Below are 25,644 nucleotides of genomic sequence, written 5' to 3'. Positions count from 1 at the left end.
TAATTGACCAATGGACCATGAAAATGAGGCCAAGGTCATATGAACCCTTCCAGACAGACATGTACACCTCACAACAATCCATACACTAAATATAATTGACCTACCGGTATTGCTTGTAATATCTGCGATATAGACCAATCCACAAAAACTAAAAATCGTCCAATGAACCATGAAAATGAGGTTGAGGTGAGATGAAACCTGGCAGACAGACATGTACACCTGACAATCATTCCATAAACCAAATATAGTGGCCCTATTGCTTATGGTATCCGAGAAATAGACCAAACCACAAAAACTAAACATTATTCAATGAATCATGAAATTGAGGTCAAGGTGAGATGAAATATGTCAGTCGGACATGTAGCCCTTACAATGATTCCATACACCAAATAAAGTTGACCTATTGTAAACATTGTTCAATGAACCATGAAATTGAGGTCAAGGTCAGATGAAATATGTCAGTCGTACATTTACCCCTTACAATCATTCCATACACCAAATATAGTTGACCTATAGCTTATAATATCTGAGAAATAGACCAAACCACAAAAACTAAACATTGTTCAATGAACCATGAAATTGAGGTCAATGTCAGATGTAATGTGTCAGTCGGACATGTACCCCTTAAAATCATTCCATACACCAAATATAGTTGACCTATTGCTTACAGTATCTGAGATACGGACTTGACCACGCAACTTTAACCTTGATCAATGATCCATGAAATGAGGTCGAGGCAGATGAACCTTGTCTGACCGACATGTATACGTAGGAACCCATATACCAAATTAAGCTATCCTTTCACTAATAATAAGTGAGTATTTCATTTAATAAAATAAATGGGGAATGTGTCCATGGGACACAGATGATGCCCCCACTTGCATATAATGTTATAAAGGGACATTAACTCAAGAATAGTAAAAGTGAAAGTACCCAAATTCGTACTTGATCTCATTTTTTGTGGTAATAAGCATTGTGTATAAGTTTCATAACATTTGGTTGAGGCAAACTAAAGTTATAGAACGGAAACCAATTTCGGGACGTATGGACGTACGCACGTACGGACAGACGGACATGGGTAAAACTTAATGCCCCCTCTGCTAAGGCGGAGGCATAAATAATCAAAGTATGTAAGCGCTGTAGGCAGTTAACCAAAAACCAAGGCAAACGTAATTATGAAAACTGTGGCAGTGTTGCTTCAATTTTTTTTTAAGATTTGAAAGAACAAACATTAAACATTCGTATATTGTACATTTATGTTCATTAAATGAATTGATTATTAAGGCAAATTAATTAATATTTCATCAAGGTTTTCAAAAGCAACTCATATATCAATGTAAATGACCCCATCTTCACCCCCAAGTGCATGATGTTACTCCATACCAAGTTTGGAATAAAATGATAGGTGATTATAAAACAGTTGGTCAAACAGTCTCGGGCTTTACACTGCTTGAAAGATTTATATGTTTTCCTTAAAATGAGCCATAAATGAAAATTATTATAGGCCCAGAAATGATTTAATAAATAATTAAAGTAAATTCAATTAACCTAGACTCATTTTTTGCATCAATAAATTTTATAATAGACAAGAAATAATTGTAACAGGATGCCGTTATGAAGTCTCCCAAACAAAGCCCCCATAATTCGTCATTCCCATGGTCTCCTGACATTGGGCAAAGTCCAGTTCATATTGGTTTGGTCTAGTAAAGTGATATGCATATGTGACACCTAGGAGATTGACCCTGTATGTCATACAAATCTTTTTGAAATGATGAACAGGAATAAATATAGTTTAGGTGTGGGTATCTCGACTGTTTACAAGTTCTCAAACAGGAGGGGGTGGGGTGAACCCAGGGACTCCCCCTATATTTCATTTGATTTGTTATATTGTCCCATACATGAATACATATGGTTAAGGGGTGGGGATCTCGACTTTTTCCAAGTTCTCAAACAGGAGGGGGTGGGGTGACCCCAGGGACTCCCCAAATATTTCATTTGATTTGTTATATTGTCCCATACATGAATATATATGGTTTAGGGGTGGGGATCGCGACAGTTTACAAGATAAAAGTACATTTTCAAATTAAAGGGGGGTGGGATGACCCCCAGGGACTCACCATATAATTTGGTTGATTTTTTTTATTGTCCTGTTCTCATTACTGAAGACTGCATGTGTCTATCACTTACTGTTTTCGAGAAATAGTCATTTGAAAATTTAAAAAAATAAAATCCCATAGGGTTCTATAGTAAACCCCTCCCATTCTTCAGGCCCCTCCAAATACCCCTAAATAGACCCCAATGCACAAACAAAAGAGTAATGGCTCCGCTAGAAATGTTAGTATAATATTTTATGAAACCCTAAGTAAATCTGACAAACGGTCAAAGTTGTCTTCTTAGAAGGTTTGAGTGGATTCGGTCCGACTTGTCTCGGGGACTAATTGTCCACATTACTTAAAACATCCCATCAACGTCGATTTCTGCATCTGTTTCTCGTTTCATTCATAAAATAACAACAACCTTATTTGGCAAGATAAGTTTGAAAAATTACCGCCCACTTATATAACTTTATTTCCTCTATCATAGAGATTTGTTGTACATGAACAATATTCATGCGCATTTTGCCATTTGGGAAATATAAACGACTTGTAATTACCGATTTTCGGCGATGAAATATTTCATACAATTGTTCTTTGACATCGTAGCCAAAAGCACAGGGGATAATAAACTACGTACGGATTTCTATTGAGCACTACTTCCAATGTGCAACTTCAAAAGTTTTGGGTAATTCGACGATCATTTAAGGTTTTTCTGGTCATATTTTTGGTATTCCAGAAATAAAAGTATTAAAAAAATGTCCAATTAGTTATAAATAACATAATAGCCAGCTAGATAATAACAATGGCACGTATTTCTGCATTTATTTGGTAGAACACAAATCTAGGGTGCTCGCACAAGGCAGCTTAACTGCCTAAAAATGGTAATTTTTTTTCAAGCAGTCACTGAACCATAAAAATGAGGTCAAGGACAATGGACATATGACAGACAGAAAATTCGTAACATAAGGTAGCTGCATACATGGTATGAAGCATCCAGGTCTTCTACATTCTGAAATATAAAGTTTTAAACAAATAGTTTATGGCGTCGCCGCTGGCGGATTATAATACCTATGTCTTGCATACTGCGACGAAAAAATGGAGAATGTGTCCATGGGACACAGATGATGCCCCTCCTTGCATATAACATTATAAATGGACATAACTCAAGAACAGTAAAAGTGACGCCACCCAAATTCGAACTTGATCTGAGTTTTGTGGTAATAAGCATTGTGTTATAAGTTTCAATCATTTGGTTGAGGCGAATGGAAAAGAAAAATTCAGCAAGTTTTTCATTTGTAAAGGAGCATAACTCTAGAACAGTAAATGTGACGCCACCCAAATTCAAACTTGATCTGTGTTTTGTGGTAATAAGCATGGTGTATAAGTTTCGTAACATTTAGTTGAGGCAAACTAAAGTTGGAGAAAGGAAACTAATTTTGGAATATATTTACGTACAGATGTACAGATGGATGTGGGTAACACTTTATGCTGTCTCCACTGCGATAGGGGCATAAAAACATTGAATTAGAAATGCAGGGAGGAGAATACTCACAATGTTGATTTTCCATATTATTTACATTTACGAGGGGCATAATTCAACCCAAAATATTTGATCAGTGCTAATTTTCAAACTTCTCCATGATATTGCTGATGTTATCCTTGGACATACATTTCAATGAACAAATAAGAATGTTGGCATGACAGTACTTACAAAGTACAATTTACATTATATTTACATTTCAAAGGGCCATTACTCCCATCCAAAGATTTGTCCAAAATATCACTGGCAGAAACCTTTGGCATCAATTTAATAAAAAATTGAAGAGAGTACTTAGTTCAACAGACAGATATCAATTTTTTGTATATCTCATACTCTGCTAAACGGCATGAGGCAAAAGTAATGCATCAAGCAGATCATTCAATATGATCATTAGTCTTTTTAAAATCAGGAACATTTAGTCATACAAGAAATCCATGTAATATTTATTGTACAGATCTGAGAAAGTTAACAAAATTCTCTTTCAGAAAAAAAGGTGTAAACATTGTGTAATGAAATAAACAAAATCTATACAAAACAATAAGAATATACAACATGATTTTCTGCTAAATCATACTGAAACAACATTAAATATGTGTTAATTGAGAGATTTTTAAAACAATGTAACAATACAGGGATGTTTTAATATATGTAAAAAAGAATAATCGTATCATGCTTCTACCCTTAAACAAATTATTTTGAGGTCAATGATTCCACATATCAAAACTAGCCAAACCCTAAATATCAATGAAAAAAAATCAATGTTTCTTCAGGATTACAGTCATAGACAAACTTTTAGCCATTATTTTCCTGATTCCAAAGAAAAGAATAGTTGTTTATTATTTAAATTAATTTTGCTGCGATTTTTTTACTCTGAACAAAATTTTCGTTATCAGTATTAAACTGTCTTTTTCACTAGAATAAATTTGCTTTGGAATATTGGTATCACCATAGAGTAACAAGTACTCCTCATTGCAATGTTAATGATATTAGACAAAGAATTTGTACTGTAAAAGAGATCATAATTTCACAACCCTTGACAATTAGCCAAATTTAAAGCTCTATGCAATTTATTCCTCCTTTATTAACAAAGAAACAAATATCAGATTCTTTACATATTTAATATGGAAAATATAAAGCCGGTATTTGAAAAATATAAGCAATAAATTCTGTGAATGAGTATTCTTTAAATTACCTACAATTCATTGAAGATCATTTATTTGCATTCACTAACCAGTATATATATTGACAGTAGAAAACATATAGTCAAACCTGCTATAAAGTTCAACTCTATTAAGCAATAAAATGCTTCGCTGGGCGCAGCTTGATACGACCGCAGAGGTCGAACCCTGAACAGTTGGGGCAAGTATGGACACAACATTCAAGCTTGATACAGCTCTGAATTTGGATTGTGATTAAATATTTGACACAGCATAGGTTTCTGACACAGAGAGAAAGTGGTCTGAGAACTTCAATTTTTTTAATTTACCTATTATGGTCCAATGTCCAAAATCAAAATACATAGTTAGAGATTCAGCATATCAAAGAACCCCATATATTCAATTTTTGTTGAAATCAAACAAAGTTTAATTTTGGATCCCAACTTGGACAAACTTGAAAACTGGTCCCATAATCAAAAATTCTAAACACATGTTTAGATTCAGCAGATCAAAGTACCCCAAGAATTCAATTTTTGTTAAAATCAAACTAAGTTTAATTTTGGACCCTTTGGACCTTAATGTAGACCAATTTAAAAAACGGGACCCAAAATTAAAAATTCGTAAGGGTTCCGCGGAACCCAGTGTCTCGCCTACTTTTGCTGTTAATCGCAGGCTCAACAAAAATGAGGAAAAAAATTAATAAAAATATTCCTCTCTATACTATCTTTTGATTGTAAGTAGCTTCTGTCCAAGTTTGGTAAAAATCCAGGATAGTTTATGAATCTAATAAATGTTTTAAAAACTTAAACTGCAGACTGTATGTAATGTTAACTGGAAGAAAAACAAAGTCCATTTATAAGAAAAATACGGAAAAAATCGAACAAAATTTTAACAAAATTTTCTTCTAGATACTAGCTTTTAATCATAAACAAGCTTCTGTCCAAGTTTGGTACAAATCCAGGATAGTTTAAGAAAGTTGTTAAAATTTTAAAAACTTTAACCACAGAGTGAATGTAATGTTAACTGGCAGAAAAACTAAGTCCAATTATAAGTAAAATATGGGAAAAAATGGATTTTTTTTTTTACAAAATTTACTTCTGGATACTATCTTATGATCATAAACAAGCTTCTTTCCAAGTTTGGTAGAAATCCAGGATAGTTTAAGAAAGTTATTAAAATTTCAAAAACTTTAACCACAGAGTGAATGTAATGTTTCTTGGCAGAAAAACTAAGTCCATTTATAAGTAAAATACGGAAAAAATGGAATTTTTTTTTTACAAAATTTACTTTTGAATATTATCTTATGATCATAAACAAGCTTCTGTCCAAGTTTGGTAGAAATCCAGGTTAGTTTAAGAAAGTTATTAAAATTTCAAAAACTTTAACCACAGAGTGAATATTTGTGGACGCCGCCGACGACGACGACGCCGCCGACGCCGACGGAATGTAGGATCGCTATGTCTCGCTTTTTCGACAAAAGTCGAAGGCTCGACAAAAATCTAAAAACACGGTTAGATTTGGCATATCAAAGAACCACAATAATTCAATTTTTGATGAAACCAAACAAAGTTTAATTTTGGACCCTTTTGACCTCAATATGAACCAATTTGATAGCGGGCCCACAAATAAAAAATCTAAATACATGGTAAGATTCAGCATATCAAAGAACCCCATATATTCAATTTTTGTTGAAATCAAACAAAGTTTAATTTTGGACCCCAATTTGGACCAACTTGAAAACTGGGCCAAAAATCTAAAATCTAATTACATGTTTAGATTCAGCATATCAAAGAACCCCATATATTCAATTTTTGTTGAAATCAAACAAAGTTTAATTTTGGACCCCAACTTGGACCAACTTGAAAACTGGGCCCATAATCAAAAATCTTAACACATGTTTAGATTCAGCATATCAAAGAACCCCAAGAATTCAATTTTTGTTAAAATCAAACTAAGTTTAATTTTGGACCCTTTGGACCTTAATGTAGACCAATTTAAAAAACGGGACCCAAAATTAAAAATCTAAATACACGGTTAGATTTGGCATATCAAAGAACCCCAATAATTCAATTTTTGATGAAATCAAACAAAGTTTAATTTTGGACCCTTTTGACCTCAATATGAACCAATTTGATAGTGGGGTCCACAAATAAAAAATCTAAATACATGGTTAGATTCAGCATATCAAAGAACCCCATATAGTCAATTTTTGTTGAAATCAAACAAAGTTTAATTTTGGACCCCAATTTGGACCAACTTGAAAACTGGGCCAAAAATCAAAAATCTAAATACATGCTTAGATTCAGCATATCAAAGAACCCCATATATTCAATTTTTGTTAAAATCAAACAAAGATTAATTTTGGACCCTTTGGACCTTAAAGTAGACCAATTTGAAAACTGGACCCAAAATTAAAAATCTAAATACACGGTTAGATTCGGCATAACAAATAAATAAATGTGGTCAAAGATTTTAAAAATCTAATGCGCCATACTGGTCTTCCTTTATAAATATGCATTTCTTTAAACATAATTTAAAAGCAGTGTAAGGGAAGTAACCAAAACGTTGTATTTGGATTACCTCCCTTACACTGTTTTAAATTATCTTAATTGTTCATTAACCATTACTTTATACATAATTTAAAAGCAGTGTAAGGGAGATAATTTCAATGATGTATTTGATTTATCTCCCTTACACTGCTTTAAATTATGTTTTGTACTAAAGTATTTGTCCATTAATGAGGACAACCTTGTTTTTCCCCTTTTTTTGCCCCTAATTCTTAAACGGTTTGAGCAATAACCCCCCAAAGCAAATCCTAACCATCCCTTTGTGGTATGGAAACTTGTAGTATAATTTCAGAGAGATCCATACACCGTTCCACAGTTCTTGTCTGGAAACTAGAAAATGCTTATTTTTGGCCCCTAATTCCTTAACTGTTGGTACCATAACCCCCAAAATCAATCCCCACCTTCCTTTTGTGGTATTGAACCTTATGGTAAAATTTCATAGAGATCCATTCACTTAAACTAAAGTAAGAGTGCGAAAACTAATGCGTCTTCGGACGACGACGACGACGCCAACGTCATACCAATATACGACCACAAACATTTTTTGGCAGTCGTATAAAAACCTGTATTTTGAGGTCAGCCTTAACTTGTCCCACCGTAGTAATACATATTCATTTTAAATCTTAATTCAAAGGTGACCTCTCTTTTAAGACCTTTTCTCTTGTCCCAAGGGTGACTGCAATATACAGGTTTCACTGTATATAGTATGCTGTGGATGTCAGAGTAGCTCAAAAACATTGGTTGAAACTGTTAAATGTAAAACTAATTCTGTCTGGGCAAATAGCTAGATGTAATATTATACAGTTATTGAATGTTGTTGCTTAAATTGAATGAAGATCGAAATTATTTTTTTTCAATTACTATATTATTAGCATTAGGGTTTGACAGTAAATCAAGGATGCCATTGTTGATTAATTTGCTGACATTCTAAATGTTTTATCTAAAGATTTTATAAGATAAAATATCAGGATGTTGTTCCATTAGAAAATACAAAATAATTTCAACAAAACTCCTAAAAATGTTACTTCGTTAATATTAACACATACATGTTATACTGCAACAATAGGAAAGAAATATAGATTCAACCACTGCAACAAATGTGTTACAATATTTCTCTACTTGAGACAGTTAAACTTTAATATTTAAACCGCGAGGCTTAAATAACTAAAATTTATAACTGTTGAGAGTGGAGAAATATTCTTTATTGATTTCTATTCTTCCTTTTCAAAGATTTGCAGAAAGTTGTGTTCTTTATATGTGACGTCATCCAGCATGGTAGCCTTTTTTCTTGACGTCACAATAGGAAATTCAGGAGAAACCAAGAAAATTTTACGCCATAATTAAATTTCGACCAATCATTTGCCGAGAACAGTTTTTCACCAATGAGGAGAACAAATTTTTCACAATCGGTTGGGAAATGTTAAAATAGTGAAAAAGTTAGAGAAATAAGTTAGTTTTAAACACTTTGTCATGCAATACTATATTTAATATAAAAAAATCATCTATTTCTTCTTGACGAAGAAAATGTCAGTTTACATCAATGACACAGCAACCCAACAAAGCATAAACTGTTGACACAGAGTTATGTCTTGCCTGTATGTAATTTTGATATTATAATGCAAATGTTGTGAAATTAAAATGTCAAAACTTTAACTTGTAGACTATGCAGAAGTTTCTACGGAATCATGACTGAGGGGTCCAGGTCATATAGTTTCCATGGAAATTAGATGTGCAAATGTTAATACAACTGCATACCAAAAACTAATATCATTGACTTGCCATTAGTGGTTCATCTCAAACTGACCTAATCACAAACTTTTACAAGTCAACTTTGCAAAAGTTTAAGAGTCAACAGACCATGCCTGAGTGTATGTGGCTGAATAATCTCTATATTTATGAAATGTTCCAACGCTTATACAACTGCATACCAAATATCATTGACTTATGGATCCCTTAAACTAACCTAATCATAAACAAATACATTGTTGACTCCAGAAACAGCATGCCTAAGTCTTGTCTCCACAACTTTCTGGTGGAAAGATAAAAAAAAAAAACAAGTCATATAGGCTTCATAAAAAGTCACTTTCACTTTACAGTCATTGTAAATATCAAATGGCAAAAATAAAAGAACAAAAATGTATTAATTAACCCGTCTAGAAATTGACATTATAAATAAAAGTATGTCTATAAAATGAGGTATGTTTAGAAAATAGACTGAACAAGTAGAAGTGTTATACCTATGGCATATATTTTATACAAAGCAAGCATTTTCTGCTCTCTAACATAATCAGGTATTGTGGGTTCATTATAATTCATTGGATACCGATCTTCATGGATTTAATGGGTATGCATAAAAACTGAATTTAAATGTTCAATTATGTACAAAATTTCTTTTTGCATATATGCAAAATCACAAAATCATATAACTTTGAATATAAATTTTTCCTCAATCCACAAAAATAGGTATCTACAAAAATGAATAAATCCATAGTTTTTAAATTCAGTTTACTATGTTGCAAAGTAATGTAAGAAGTATGTGATGAATAATGAGCAAGTTATATCATGTTGAAAGACAACTTTTGATTTCATAAAATATTTGTTAAAGCTTTCTACATTGCATGTATTTTTGGATAATAGAAATGATGTAAGCAACTATCAGCTAAATGGGTAGAGGTTGCAATGATTACTTTCTTTTCTTTTGTGATTTTGGGAAGATATTTGTAATAAGACAATGAGTGTGTGCATGTGTGTTTAACATTTTTTAGGACCTCAAACTGACATTTTGTAATGCTAGCAAGGTTTTTGATTTTCTTCCATATCATCGATGTATTGGACAAGTTAAAAATCAGTGCCAAACAACTTTTTAAAAAAGAGTTATGCCCATTGGAAAATTGCATTGTAACCATTCTCAAGCCTACATTTCTTGTAGAATTGTTATAAAATTTATATTAAAGGTTTATATCACCCATGTCCGAGACTGTTTCAAAAATCAGCGCCAATCAATTATTTTTACAGGCATTATATCCCTTAACAAGAGCTGTCAAAATGACAGTAAACCGGATTCTTTAACATTTATTTGTGTTCTGGCATTAATCAATATCACAAGGACCAAAACTCCTAATAGGTAAAATTTATGATCATCAATATCAAACTTGACTTCCATGTTGTCAACAATAACAACATATAAACTAGATAGAAAATTACCCTCTAGCAGGACAAACTGTGTGCCCTTAATGCATAAAGTAAAAAAAAATTACTAAGTCCATCTACCTAGGATTTTGAAAATATCTAAAAAAAAAATGAATGAATTGTATGGTTTTCAAATGGAAAGGCAAAAATCAAGCTTGACCTGTTTGACCATCTAGTTATCATAAGTGACATCATTTTGAAATATTAGATAGCATATAAGTACACACACATTTGTTCAGCAGGGGTGGGTAGGCAGAAATCATGAAGTCAAACAAGGAAGAGATACGTTTATGAGAAAGGTTTGGTTGAACGGTTCATGAGTAAATGAACGGACACGACAATTTTTAAACTTTCAAGAACCGTAACTCCTGAATGGTACAAGTCAAAATCGTGATTATTGAACTTGACCTCCATTTTGTTGTCAGTAACAACATATTAAAATTTAAAAAGGTTTGGTTGAACAGTTCATGAGTAAATGCACGGACACCACATTTTTTAAACTTTCAAGAACCGTAACTCCTGAACGGTAAAAGTCAAAATCGTCATTATTGAACTTGACCTCCATTTTGTTGTCAGTAACAACATATTAAAATTTAAAAAGGTTTGGTTGAACAGTTCATGAGTAAATGCACGGACACAACATTTTTTAAACTTTCAAGAACCGTAACTCCTGAACGGTAAAAGTCAAAATCGTCATTATTAAACTTGACCTCCATTTTGTTGTCAGTAACAACATATTAAAATTTTAAAAGGTTTGGTTGAATGGTTCATGAGTAAATGCACGGACAACATTTGGTTGCCGCCCGCCCGCCCGACCAACCGACCGACCGCCGTACATCCCCAAATCAATAACCGACATTTTTGACACAAAAATCCGGTTAAAAATGTAAATTCTATAGAAAATTGCATTGTCAGCACTTTCATACCTACATTTTTTGTAGTAATGTTATGATATTTATGTCAGCAATGTCTTGGGTGAGTTCGAAAATCAGTGCTGGTCTACTGTTTTACAGGAGTTGTATCTCTTTAAAATGTAATTTATAAAGTGACTCTCACACCTTCATTTCTTGTCAAATTTTTATGAAGTTTATGTCAAAGGCTTATATCAGTAAGGTCTTGGAAGAGTCTACCAACTTTTTTACAGAAGTTATTCTACTTGGAAATATAAAGATATGAAAAGTAACATTGTTAGTGATCTTATGCCTATATTTCTTGTAAGACATTAATTAAAAAGTTAAAGAATTTTTTATTTTTTTTAAAATATTGTCCTTGGACAGATAAAATATGTGCAACCCGAGGGTCAATAGAATGCAGTTTTTATTTATTATACATATTTTAGTGGGCAGTTCCATCCTGTATATCTATTAAGAGTTCATGATCAAAATACAATTTAAACAATATGGCTTCAATGAACATCCCAGCCATTAAAATAAATGTCAAAAATGGAAATTTACAACATTAAGTTGTCTTTTATGTCATTACAAATATAAACAGATTGAAACTTGACTGGATGCAAGCAGTGTCAAATATCTGTTTATAATTTTACATAATGCTTTCCCTTAACTTCATAACTATATTCACAAGACCATTTTTCTTTTAATCATAATTTGACAATTTAAGAATATTTTTTTTATCATGATAAAATAAAAAAATTACATGTTTAAATATCAGTGTTAAATTGTTATAAGATACGAATTGTCAAAAATAAGTTATGTGTTATTCTATGTGTTAAAGATATATTTTGGGTTACATATTCCATAATACAGGATTAAATTTAATAATGAATATCACTTAGAGGCATCAAATGGACTGAATTTAATCATCTGATATGTTTATAAACAATAACTTGTAAACTTGATTCATCATTTACAAAATGGATGATAATTAAAGATAATTCATACATTGGATGTTGTTTTATACAGAACATTGCAACTCCTCTACTACCTCCTCCAAAAAAAATTTCACAACAAGTCAGACATATGATATTTGATCCCTGTGTAACACATACATTAGCCAACTTATTTTCTGTATTATATTAATGTTGATAATAATATTCCATGTAAATAAACTTAAAACATGAGTGAAAATTAAATCATAACTATAAATTATGGTCCCCAACCGTTAACAAATGGATGGAATGTTTCTCACCCTGAACAAATCTAAAGAAACAAAATAATGTGACACAGAAGCAGAACCAGTTTGTATATAGGAAAACTATTACATTTCTCAGTAAACTGAACTTGTATATCATAAAGTAACATTTCTTGTCTATGGTAGGAGGAAATTTACATAATATGCTGGATTCAATTTCTTTTGCAGATTTCAAATGATGTTTTGATTTACAAATACCAATGTAGGGACAAAATTCTGGAAAAACAAATGTGAAAAGTGTCAAAATCAGACTAATACTTTTTAAAAATTTAAAATAAACAAATGAAACATGCTCAATTCTTTTGTGTAGAAACCTCATACTTGTTTATTTTCTGATTTTCAACAGCTTAAAAAGACATGAAAAATGTCAAATTCATATCAAATCTGTGTTAAGTAGTTTCTCAGAAAAGTTCTAAATTCCAAATAATTTTGTCAATAAAATGCTTCGCTGAGCGCAGCCTGATACGACCGCAGAGGTCCAACCCTGAACAGTTGGGGCAAATTTGGACACAATATTTAAGCTTGATACTGTCTGAATTTGGGTTGTGATCAAATTTTTGACATAATATAGCTTTCTGACACAAAATAAATGTGGTCAAAGATCTTACAAATCTATTGCACAATACTGTGCAACTGAAGGTTTCTTCTTTCTTCTTGAAACTTTTCAAAAATTTTATAAATTTGAAAAATTTTGAAAAAAAAATATGAACCCCTTAAAAAATTGGAAAAAATATTTTTGAATCCCTCCTTGGAGCAATTACCCCAAAACTCAATCCAAGCCTTTCTTTTGTAGTATGGAACCTTGTAGTACAATTTTAGTGAGATCCATTTACTTTAACACAAGTTATTGCCTTGAAACTAGAAAAATGCTTGTTTTTGGCCCTTTTTTGGCCCCTTTTTCCTGCATGTTTGGGGCAATTACCCCCAAACTCATTCCCAGACTTCCCTTTGTGTTATGGAACCTTGTGGTACATGTCAGAGATATCCATACACTCACACACAAGTTATTGTCTGGAAACTACAAAAAGGCTTGTTTTTGGCCCCTTTTTGGCCCTTAATTCCTAAACTGTTGGCACCATAACCCCCAAAATGAATTCCCAACCTTCTACTTGTGGTATTAAACATTGTGGTACAATTTCAGAGCAATCAAAATACTTATACACAAGTTATTATCCTGAAACTAGAAAAATGCTTGTTTTGGGCCCCTAATTCCTAAACGGTTGGGACCATCATCCCCAAAATGAATCCCAACCTTCCTTTTGTGGTATTGAACCTTCTTAAAATATTTCATAGAGATCCATTCACTTAAACTAAAGTTATTGTCTGGAAACCAAATGTGTCTTCGGACAACGACGCAGACGACGACGACATTATACCATTATACAATCCCAAATAAATGTTTGCGGTTGTATAAAAATAACTTTGGATACATACAGAAGTATAAATGATTGCATAGACAATGATTTATTTTAATGCTGATGATACCTTTCTACAAGGCCATTAAAATATAAGCAAATGAGTCATGGTCTAAAAAGTAGCAGATTTAAATATTGGTCTTCATGACAATATCATTGGAATAAAGTAGACTACTAGTATTTGTCCTTCAGTTTATTTTGGACAATTTGTTGCCCTCAAATATGTTTCTTTTTTCTTATTCTAAATTTGCACATTTTTCTTTACCAGTATATTATTTCAATAAAAAAATGCTTATAAAGGGTATTCTTCATCATTTGATAATATCAGAGCTTCCCTTAACAATTATCAGTTTTGATAAAAAAAATACATTGTATAAAGCTCTGGAAAAAATGATTATTTTATAATTATGTTCACTTACCACATGAGATTCAAATAAATATAACACAGATATAGTAAAGTTATTACACAAAAAAAGTCTTCTCAACAAAAGTACTTTTTCCTGACAACTAATAAATGCACAAAAATGTAAAAAAAAATATCATCAAAGGGAGAACAAGCATTGCAGTAATAAAGTAGAATGCCCACAACCATGGCTTCACAAAAAACAGCATCATAGGAATTGAACTGACTTACAAACAGATATTACAATTATAAACATAGCCCCTTTAAGAATATCAGTATAAAATACGATGTGGTACGATTGCCAATAGACAACTATCCAACCTATATGAGAAGTCTAAAATATGATAATCATATTAAAGCAGATATTTTTATTGAATTTAATGAGATAATTATAGGTTTCATAACGAGTGAGAATTGTATATCGCTTGATGTCAACTTGTGTTATTTAATTTCAATATTATAAAAAAACAGTCTTTGGCGAGTTTATTATTACTATTTAAATTAAATAACGAGAGTTGATATCAAGCTATATCAAATTCTCACTAATTGTAAAACCTATTTCTCTCATGATCAACACTCTCTTTGTATTAAATAAAATATTCCGTGAATCATTGATCTGTTCTTTTGCACATTCCAGTATGACATCATATATCCATTTCCTGCATCAAACTTTAACATCAGACATTTTAAATGTTTTTGTACTCTTCAGAATGTAATAAAATTTTATAAAAAGAAGATTTCCAGGAGAAAAGTGTGCAAGCTTTGTATAATATTGAAGAAATCAAATATATTCGTTGCCATGGATGAAATTTACATCGCCTTAACCTTAGAAAGTTAACAATGAATGAAAGAATATCCAATGGAAATATCGTAATATTGTCTCCTGATGCTGGATAAGCCATTCAAAATTAACATAGTTTCATATCACACTCCGTGAATTGTGATACAAGACTTTATCTCTTCATGCAAGAAATAGATAACCGGCCACAATCATAAGAGAAATATATCTACATCATTTGATCTATGGTGAATAGTTGGCATTGGATATCATACCACATCTCCTTATTTTATATTAAGTTAATGCTATGCTTAAATAAATAGCATTTTGACACCAATATGTAATTTTTTGTATAATATGCAACAACTAACAGAATTAACTTGGGATATTTATCAACTGTGGGAGATTTTACCTGTCTAGAGACTAGCATTCAGGAATGTTGTTTTTTTTAATTATAAATAATTTTGGGATGTTCACATCAAATATAGAAATCTGTCACAATTATTTGTTCTCCAAATTTTGAAAAGAAACATACTAAAGTAAAGTAAGAAAAATATAATCACAAAAAAAATTGATTGTATGTTGGTGAGATGTTAAACAATTTACAAATGGTGTGATATAATGTCTGGTGGGAATAATGTTAAACTTATCAAGTTGTACAAACACAATTAATTTACTGTTGTATATGACCACAGAGCTTCTCAAATAAAACTGATCTTCTGGAATGATTATTTTCTTGGTTTAAACTCAACATGATCCACATCTAACATAGGAGAATTAAATTCTCTTTCTTCCTGTAGAGGAGAATATCCAAATGGATTGTCTTCAGTGGAATCTGTAGGTAGTCCAGATATCTGAAATACACAACCAAATTAACACTTTACTCTAAGCATTTAAAGAAAAAAAAAGTTTCAAGCCTTATAAAATATTCATACAGATTACATAGGACTGTTTAAAATGTCTTTGCATCTAAATTTTAAAAAATCCTTTATTTTCTTTCATTAATATTAATAATTTTAAGATAAAATTCAAACATCATTTGTCTTTTAGAAAAGAGAATTCAAACTTCTGAATAATCAAAATAAGTGTTTGTCAAACTACTATTTATCCACCGAGATTATTCCTGTACATTTTGTGTTCAAATTTCTTGAAATTTTATATTTTTATCAACAGGTCAAAGTAAATATTTGTCAAAATTTTATGAAATTTAAACAAGCCAAATTTAGTCAAAGTGTTGGGTACCCCTTTAAAAATAATATGAGCAAATAATCAGTTTGCCTAATTTTGGTACTCAAGGTATTATTTCAATAAATTTAATGTCTAAATTCTTTAAATAAAATGCATTGATTATTATTTTTCGCAAGTCCCACCTTTCATCCTTTATCAAAAGGAAAACTTTGCTAAAAATGAAAAAAATATATTATGTTTATCTAATAGAAATATGCCTACATTCATTAATATCAACAAAACATTCTGGATAAGTGATAAAAACAGATTTTTTAATCTGACTATCAATTTTCAACATCTTGACAGCATCTTAATACAAATATCCATGTGATATCTAAATTCCACAAAGTTTTTAAACAAACATGGCCTACCAAAGTTTAATTCCGTGTCAAAATGATAAAAAAATATGTGTCTAGTAAAACAATTTGTATATGTAATACATTTATTTATTCCTGGTTCTTCCTTTAATAATTAGCATGGCTTAATAAATTATTACCAGAGATTATGTGATAGTGGCACATTAGAGTATTCTATTATAATTTTCAAGATAATATGCAACAATGAAAATAAAATGCTCCGCAGGGCGCAGCTTGATACGACCGCAGAGGTCGAACCCTGAACAGTTGGGGCAAGTATGGACACAACATTCAAGCTTGATACAGCTTTGCATTTGGATTGTGATTAAATATTTGACACAGCATAGGTTTCTGACACAGAATGAATGTGGTCTAAGAACTTAAAAATTTTAAATTGGACATTCACCTATTATGGTCCAATATCCAAAATCTAAATACATGGTTAGATTCAGCATATCAAAGAACCACAAGAATTCAATTTTTGATGAAATCAAACAAAGTTTAATATTGGACCCTTTTGACCTCAATGTGGACAAAGTTGATAACGGGGCCCAAAAATCAAAAATCTAAATACATGGTTAGATTCAGCATATCAAAGAACCCCATATATTCAATTTTTGTTGAAATCAAACAAAGTTTAATTTTGGACCCCGATTTGGACCAACTTGCAAACTGGGCCCATTATCAAAAATCTAAATACATGTTTAGATTCAGCATATCAAAGAACCCCAAGAATTCAATTTTTGTTAAAATCAAACTAAGTTTAATTTTGGACCCTTTGGACCTTAATGTAGACCAATTTGAAAACGGAACCAAAAATTAAGAATCTAAATACACGGTTAGATTCGGCATATCAAAGAACCCCAATAATTTAATTTTTGATGAAATCAAACAAAGTTTAATTTTGGACCCTTTGGACCTCAATGTGGACCAATTTAAAAACGGCGCCCAAAATCCAAAAACTTAATACACGGTTAGATTCAGCATATTAAAGAACCCCAAGAATTCAAGAATAAAACCCCATTGAAATTGGTCAAGAAATAAGCAATTTATACGAAGTATCTTCTTTTGCACAATACTGTGCAATTGAATATTTCCTGCTATTGCGCAATACTGTACAATTGACAATTTCTTGCTATTGCGCAATATTGTGCTATTGGATATTTCTTGCTATTGCGCAATACTGTGCAATTGAAGATTTCTTGCTATTGCTCAATACTGTGCAATTGAAGATTTCTTGCTATTGTGCAATACTGTGCAATTGAAAATTTCTTGCTATTGCACAATACTTATTATATAAAAATTTACACATCCTGTTTGGTGTGTATCTCCTACCATATCATTATTATTTGCTTTTAAATATAAATCAGAAATAACCAACTTAAAATGGAAAATTTTAAAAGAAAAAAAAAAGGAAAAAAATAAAAAAAAATCCCCCCCCAAATTTTTTGAACCCCCTTATGATTCATCACCCCAAACTCAATCCCAGCCTTCCCTTTGTGGTACGGTACCTTGCAGTACAATTTCATAGAGATCCATACACTTGAACACAAGTTATTGTCTGGAAACTAAAAAAAATGTGTTTTTTGGCCCCTTTTTGGCCCCAAATTCCTAAACGTTTATTGCAATTACCCCAAAACTCAATTCCAGCTTTCCCTTTGTGATATGGAACCTTGTAGTACAATTTCAGAAAGATCCATACACTTACACACAAGTTATTATCATGAAACTAGAAAAATGCTTGTTTTTTGCCCCTTTTTTGGCCCCTAATTCCTAAAATTTTGAGGCAATTACCCCCAAAATCAATCCCAGCATTCCTTTTGTGATATGGAACCTTGTGGTACAATGTCAGAGAGATCCATACACTAACACACAAGTTTTGTCTGGAAGTTACAAAAATGCTTATTTTTGGCCCCTTTTGGCCCCTAATTCCTTTACTGTTGGTACCATAACCCCCAAAATCAATCCCAACATTCCTTTTGTGGTATTGAACCTTATGGTAAAATTTCATAGAGATCCATTCACTTAAACTAAAGTTAGAGTGCGAAAACCAATGTGTCTTCGGACGACGCCGGACGACGACGACGACGCCAACGTCATACCAATATACGACCACAAAAATTTTTTTGCGGTCGTATAAAAATTGGTTCAATTCACATTTAAGGGCAATAACTTCTACAGGAAGTCTTCTGACAGTTTTAATGATAAGGAACAGGAGGTATATCTCATTAATCTGAAAATTGTTACCCCTGTAAGATTTTCTCTATCTATAGTGGTTTTCATGATAATAGACAAAACTTTCATTTTACCTCTATGTTTTATTATTTTTACCCATGTCAGTCATGTTGGTTGGCAAGCAGGGTCATCAGACAATTTTTTAATCTATAACTAGATGCCTCCAATGAAGCTTGTGGCCAAGTCTGGTTAAATTTGGCAGAGTAGTTTTACAGAAGATGATCTTTGTAAAAGTTAACAGATGATGGATGACGATGACCATGATAGATGACAGGCACAAGTGATGGCAAATGCTCACACTGGCTCTTTAGGCCAGGTGAGCTAAAGTTTATCAGCAAAACAAGATCTACAAATTAGTCAACATGATTGAAATCGTCAGATGACTCTCTATTGGATTTATTGCCCTTTAATGACAATTTTTACCAACTTTTTGCATTTTTGCCTATTATCTGAAAAACTATAATAGATAGATAGAAACTTAAACAAGCAAAAATGATCCACAAGATATGATCTACAAATATTGTCAAATGGCTGAAATCATCAGTTCAATCCTTATTGGAATTATTGCTCATAACGATGATTTTTACCAATTCTTAGTGTTATTTATTTATTTAATATCTTGAAAACTATAATAGATAGATATACACTTTATATAGCAAAAATTATCAGCAAGACAAGATCTACAATAAGTCAATATGGCCTAAATCCTTCGTCGACACCTTATTTGAGTTCTTGCTCTTTGATGACCATTTTTACCAATATTTTGGATTTTTGCCTATTATCTTGATATCAATGAAAGATAGATAGACACTTTAAAATAGAAATAAATGTGGATAGTGTCCACATGTGGACACAGATGATGCCCCCGCTTGCATATCATATAGTTATAAAGGGACATAATTGAAGAACGGTAAAAGTGAAGCTACCCAAATTTGAACATGATCTGAGTTTTGTGGAAATAAGCATTGTGTGTAAGTCTCATAACATTTGGTTGAGGCTAACTTAAGTAGAGAACAGAAACTAAAAATTCAGCAATTTTTCTATTTGTAAACACGCATAACTCTAGAACGGTTGTGTATAAATAACATTTGGTTGAGACAAACTAAAGTTAGAGAACGGAAACGAAAAATTCAGCAATTTTCATGTTTATAAAGGGACATAACTCAAGAATGGTAAAAGTGTCGCCACCAAATTTCGTACTCAATCTGTATTATGTGGTAATAAGCATTGTGTATAAGTTTCATAACATTTAGTTGAGGCAAACTAAAGTTAGAAAACGGAAACAAAAAATTTGTACTTGATCTTAGTTTTGTGGTAATGAATATTTTTGTGTATAGGTTTCATAATGTTTGGTTGGGGCAAACTTAAGTTACAGAATGGAAACTAAAAATTTTGCAATCTTTAGATTTATAAAGGGGCATAACTCAATAATGGTTAAAGTGACCCTACCCAAATTCAACTTGATCTGTGTTTTATCAGTGGAAGTCAAAATTAAACATTGCATTGTATAAAGCATTGATTGTAGTTGATTCAACTATACAAATTATTAGAAAGACAAGATCTTCAAATAAATCAAATTTTGCCTAAAGCCTTAGTAGACTATTTAAAGAAGCTATTGGCCTTAAATGCCGATTATTTAAAAAAATTTTGTGTTTTGGTCACAAACTAAAGAAGATAGAGAAACTGTAAACCGATAAAATGATCAGCAATACAAGATCAATGAAAAAAAGATTTTTGTCATGAATTCTATTCTAGTCGACCATGTTGGAAAGTGCCCATGTTGAAGATAAACATAGACTTAGGTGAGCGAAACAGGCTCTTTAGAGTCTTTAGTTTTCTTAGCCATTATCAAAGCATAAATTTACAATAAAGTTTAGTTTTTAATGTATAATAGTTTGAGAAAATGGAGAATGTGTCCCCATGGACACAGATGATGCCCCCGCTTGCATACAACATTATAAAGGGACATAACTCAAGTACAATAAAAGTGACGCTACCCAAATTTGTACTTGATCTGATTTTTGTGGTAATAAGCATTGTGTATAAGTTTATTAACATTTAGTTGAGGCAAACTTAAGTTAGAGAAAGGAAACTAAAAATTTTGTAATTTTTCCATTGATAAAGGGGCATAATTCTAGAACGGTTAGAATGATGCTACCAAAATTCAAACTTGATCTGTTTTTTGTAGTAATAAGCATTGTGTATAAGTTTCATAATATTTGGTTGAGACAAACTTAAGTTAAAGAACGGAAACTAAAAATGTTGCAATTTTTCCATTTATAAAGGGGCATAACTCTAGAACGGTTAAAGTGATGCCACTAAAATTCAAAGTTGATCTGTGTTTTGTGGTAATAAGCATTGTGTATAAGTTTCATAACATTTGGTTGAGGCAAACTTAAGTTAGAGAAAGGAAACTAAAAATTTTGTAATTTTCCATTTATAAAGGGGCATAATTCTAGAACAGTTAGAGTGACGCTACCAAAATTCAAACTTGATTTGCATTTTGTGGTAATAAGCCTTGTGTATAAGTTTCATAACATTTGGTTGAGGCAAACTAAAGTTAGAGAACGGAAACAAAAAATTCAGCAATTTTTCCATTTGTAAAGGGGCATAACTCTAGAACGGTAAAAGTGACGACACAAAAATTCAAATTTGATCTGTGTTATGTAGTAATAAGCATTGTGTATAAGTTTCATAACATTTGGTTGAGGCAAACTCAAGTTAGAGAACGGAAACCAATTTTGGGACGTACAGACGGACAAGGGTAAAACTTACTGCCCCCTCCGCTATGGCGGGGGCATAAAAAAAGTAGTTGTATGGACAAATAGCTTTTATCAATACATGAAAAACAAGAACAAATGTTGCTTAACATCTGTTATTTTAATTTCACAGTTATACTTTGAAACAAAAGACCTTGAATTTTTATGTGACAAGTTGTATTTCTTGTCAAAATCTCCCTCACTTGATGGACTGGAAACACTAAGTACTTTCAATCTCTAAACTAGACATTTCTAGTTTTAAAGATAATTTTAACTACCTTCTTCAAAACTTCTAGTGAAAAATTAGCTCCAATCACATCAAAACAAAGTCACTCCAGGTGCGAAAGTAATTTGGAATGAATTATAAAAGATGAATGCGTCATAGGTTTAATTCACAATGATGAAAAACAATTATTTTATTTTTGTCTTTTTTTCACTTTTGTTGACCTGAGATGGTTTCAATATTTTATAAACACCCTTGGGTCAAATAGCATATTGATTAAGTATTTTTACATGGTGAGATTTCAAATATTTGGATTAGAAGTTTCCCAATGAGGTAAGTGAAATGCTTTTTACTCTTTTTTTTTTTAAAACATTTACTACTAGGTTCTAGAGGTTAGTTTATAAACGTTATTATTTCTTTTTATTTTTTAAATCAATCAATTAAATCAATTTAACCTTTAATTATCATTATTAATGTAATAACAACCACTCCCCATCCCCCAAAAAAGAATATTGATTTTTTTAAAAAAATTTTGTGTAATAAACTCACACTTCTATCTTATAATCCATCGGAGATTTTTTACTTTAATTATCATTATTAATATAATAACAACCACTCCCCACCCCCAAAAAAGAATATTGATTTTTTTTTAAAAATCTTTGTGTAACAAGAAATGATTGTAACAGGATGCTGTTACGAAGTCTCCCAAACGAAGCTCCCATAATTCGTAATTCCCACGGTCGCCTGACATTGGGCAACGTCCAGTGAAAATTGGTTTGGTCCAGTAAAGTTATATGCATAAGTGATGCCTGGGGACTAACCTTGTATATCATTCAAATCATCTTGGCATGACGAACCAGAATATATATGGTTTAGGGGTGGGGATCTCGACTATTTACAAGATACTAGAACATTGGGGGTGGGGAGGAACCCCTGGGGACTGGCCCTATACGTCATTCAAATGTTCATTACATGACGAACAGGAATATATATGGTTTAGGGGTGGGGATCTCAACCATTTACAAGATATTAGAACATTGGGGGTGGGGGGAACCCCTGGGGACTGACCGTATACGTCATTCAAATGTTCAAGACATGACAAATAGGAATATATATGGTCTAGGGGTGGGGATCTCAACCATTTACAAGATATTAGAACTTTCTCAAATGGCAGGGGGTCGGGATGACCCCTGGGGACTAACCCTGTATATCATTCAAACCATCTTCGCATGACAAACTAGAATATATATGGTTTAGGGGTGGGCATCTTTACCACTTAGAAGATATTAGAACTTTCTTAAATGGCAGGGGGTGGGGGTGACCCCTGGGGACTAACCCTGTATATCATTTGATGTGCTTTATCATGACAAACCAGAATATATATGGTTTACGGGTGGGGATCTCGACCATTTACAAAATATTAGAACTTTCTTAAATGGCAGGGGGTGGGGGTGACCCCTGGGGACTAACCCTGTATTACATTTCAAACCAGAATATATATGGTTTAGGGGTGGGGATCTCGACCATTTACAAAATATTAGAACTTTCTCAAATGGCAGGGGGTCGGGATGACCCATGGGGACTAACCCTGTATATCATTCAAACCATCTTAGCATGACAAACCAAAATATATATGGTTTAGGGGTGGGGATCTTGACCACTTACAAGGTATTAGAACTTTCTTAAATGGCAGGGGGTGGGGTGACCCCTGGGGACTAACCCTGTATTTCATTTAATGGGCTTTATCATTTAGAACATTTTCAATTAAAAAGATTGTGTCTATCACAAACGGTTTTCAATTTATAATCATTTGAAAATTTAAAAAAATAAAATCCCATAGGGTTCTATAGTAAAACCCTGTTTTCTTTTTGCCCCTCAAAGTACCTCTTTATAAACCCCATTGCACAAACAAAACCCTGATTGCACCACTAGACATGTTAGTCTAACATATTGTGAAACCCTAAGTTAATCTGACAAGCGGTTTTGGAGAACGGGTGCGGACAAGTTCAAATTTAAAAGCGGCAGAAGAAGAAGAAGAAGAAGAAGAAGAAGAAGAAGAAGAAGAATAACTAGATTTGCCATTGCAAGCAATATTACAAGCAATAGCGGATGTCACCCTTCCCCCATGGACACTAAGCGGCAGCCATTTCGAAAATTTTGAACAGTGAACGCACATATATACATTGCTATACATCTGTCTGTAAATTTTCAGTACATTTAGAGCAATTTGGAATTTTTCACATTTCTGTCGTTTCCATGGCAATATTTTAGAAATTCCAAAGTCAAAAGTCTCATCTACACTTTCCAGGTAACGTTAATATTAAGTTTCATAAAGTTTGGAGCATTTTGAAATTTTTGACATTTTTGGTGTTTCCATGGTAACGGCAGCCATTTCCAAAATTCCAAAGTCAAATAGCAACTCTGCACATGCCAGTTAACATTTCTGTATAATTTCATAAAGTTTGGAGGATTTTGAAATTTTTGGACATTTTTGTATTTATGCTGTTTCCATGGTAACAGTGACCGATTCTAAAATTTTAAAGACAGATGCCACTTTGGCAGATGACCAGGAATATACCATGAAAGAATCATGGAATTTGACCTACCATTATAAGTGAGTACATGTAAATGCTACTTTTAAGAATTTCCCATAGGGGCTAATGGTAAATGTTTCTCCAGTTTCCATGGTAATGGCAGCCATTTTGGAATTTCTAAATATGGTCAACACATCTTGGCATGCCAGGCTACATTCCACTAAAGTTTCATCTAGTTGGGTCCCATAATGAAAGATTTAATGGATTTGCAATTTTTATTTTTTTTTCACATTTTTTCTGTTTCCATGGTAACGGCAGCCATTTTTTAGTTCCAAAGTTGCACTGCAACTCGAAAGTCAGGGTTCCTTGTTATAGTGCCCCATCATTTAGATTGGTTCCTTTGGCTTTGAGAAAACGGGCGGACAAAATTAGGTGGAAGAAAAATAATAATAACTAGATTTGCTATTGCAAGCAATAGCGGATGTCACCCTTCCCCCCATTGCCACTAAGTGGCAGCCATTTCAAAAATTTTAAACCGGGATGCTAATATATGAATGGCTATACATGTTTCTGTAAATTTTCAGAACATTTAGAGCATTTTTGATCATTTAAAATTTTTTGTCATTTTTTGCAGTTTCCATGGCAACGGTGGCCATTTCGGAAATTCCAAAGTCAAAAGTCTCATCTAGACTTGCCAGTTAAGAATCATATTAAGTTTCATAAAGTTTGGAGCATTTTGTAATTTTTGGAAGTTTTTGACATTTTTGCTGGTTTCCATGGTAACAGAGACCATTCCCAAAATATGATGACAGGTTCTACATTGGTACATGGGAGGGAACATACCATTAAAATTTCAATGGATTTGACAAACCATTTTAAGAAACTTTCAAACTGGAAAGTAAATGCCACTTTTAGGTTTTTGGATCATTTTGACCTGTTTTGCATTGTTTCCATGGTAACTGCACACATTTTTGAAATTCCAACACCAAATTCCACATCTACCAATGTTGCTCA

The 25,644-nt window shown here is 32.4% G+C and overlaps 1 protein-coding gene across 1 annotated transcript in view; it reads right to left on the bottom strand.

Moving 5' to 3' along the window:
- Positions 1-4,067: 4,067 nt before the first annotated feature.
- LOC127709118 (Ig-like and fibronectin type-III domain-containing protein 2) overlaps positions 4,068-25,644 on the bottom strand; it is a 240,951-nt gene continuing 219,374 nt past the window's right edge. The window contains exon 39 of the mRNA XM_052214467.1: positions 4,068-16,150. Within this exon, the coding sequence (XP_052070427.1) occupies positions 16,025-16,150 (126 nt within the window). The 3' untranslated portion in view covers positions 4,068-16,024. The remainder of the gene's footprint in view (positions 16,151-25,644) is intronic.

The sequence above is a fragment of the Mytilus californianus genome, unplaced genomic scaffold (genome assembly GCF_021869535.1).
Source record: "Mytilus californianus isolate M0D057914Y unplaced genomic scaffold, xbMytCali1.0.p SCAF_7, whole genome shotgun sequence".
Lineage (NCBI taxonomy): Eukaryota > Metazoa > Mollusca > Bivalvia > Mytilida > Mytilidae > Mytilus > Mytilus californianus.
Note: the sequence above shows the minus strand (reverse complement) of the source record. Positions and strands in the feature narration are given on the sequence as shown.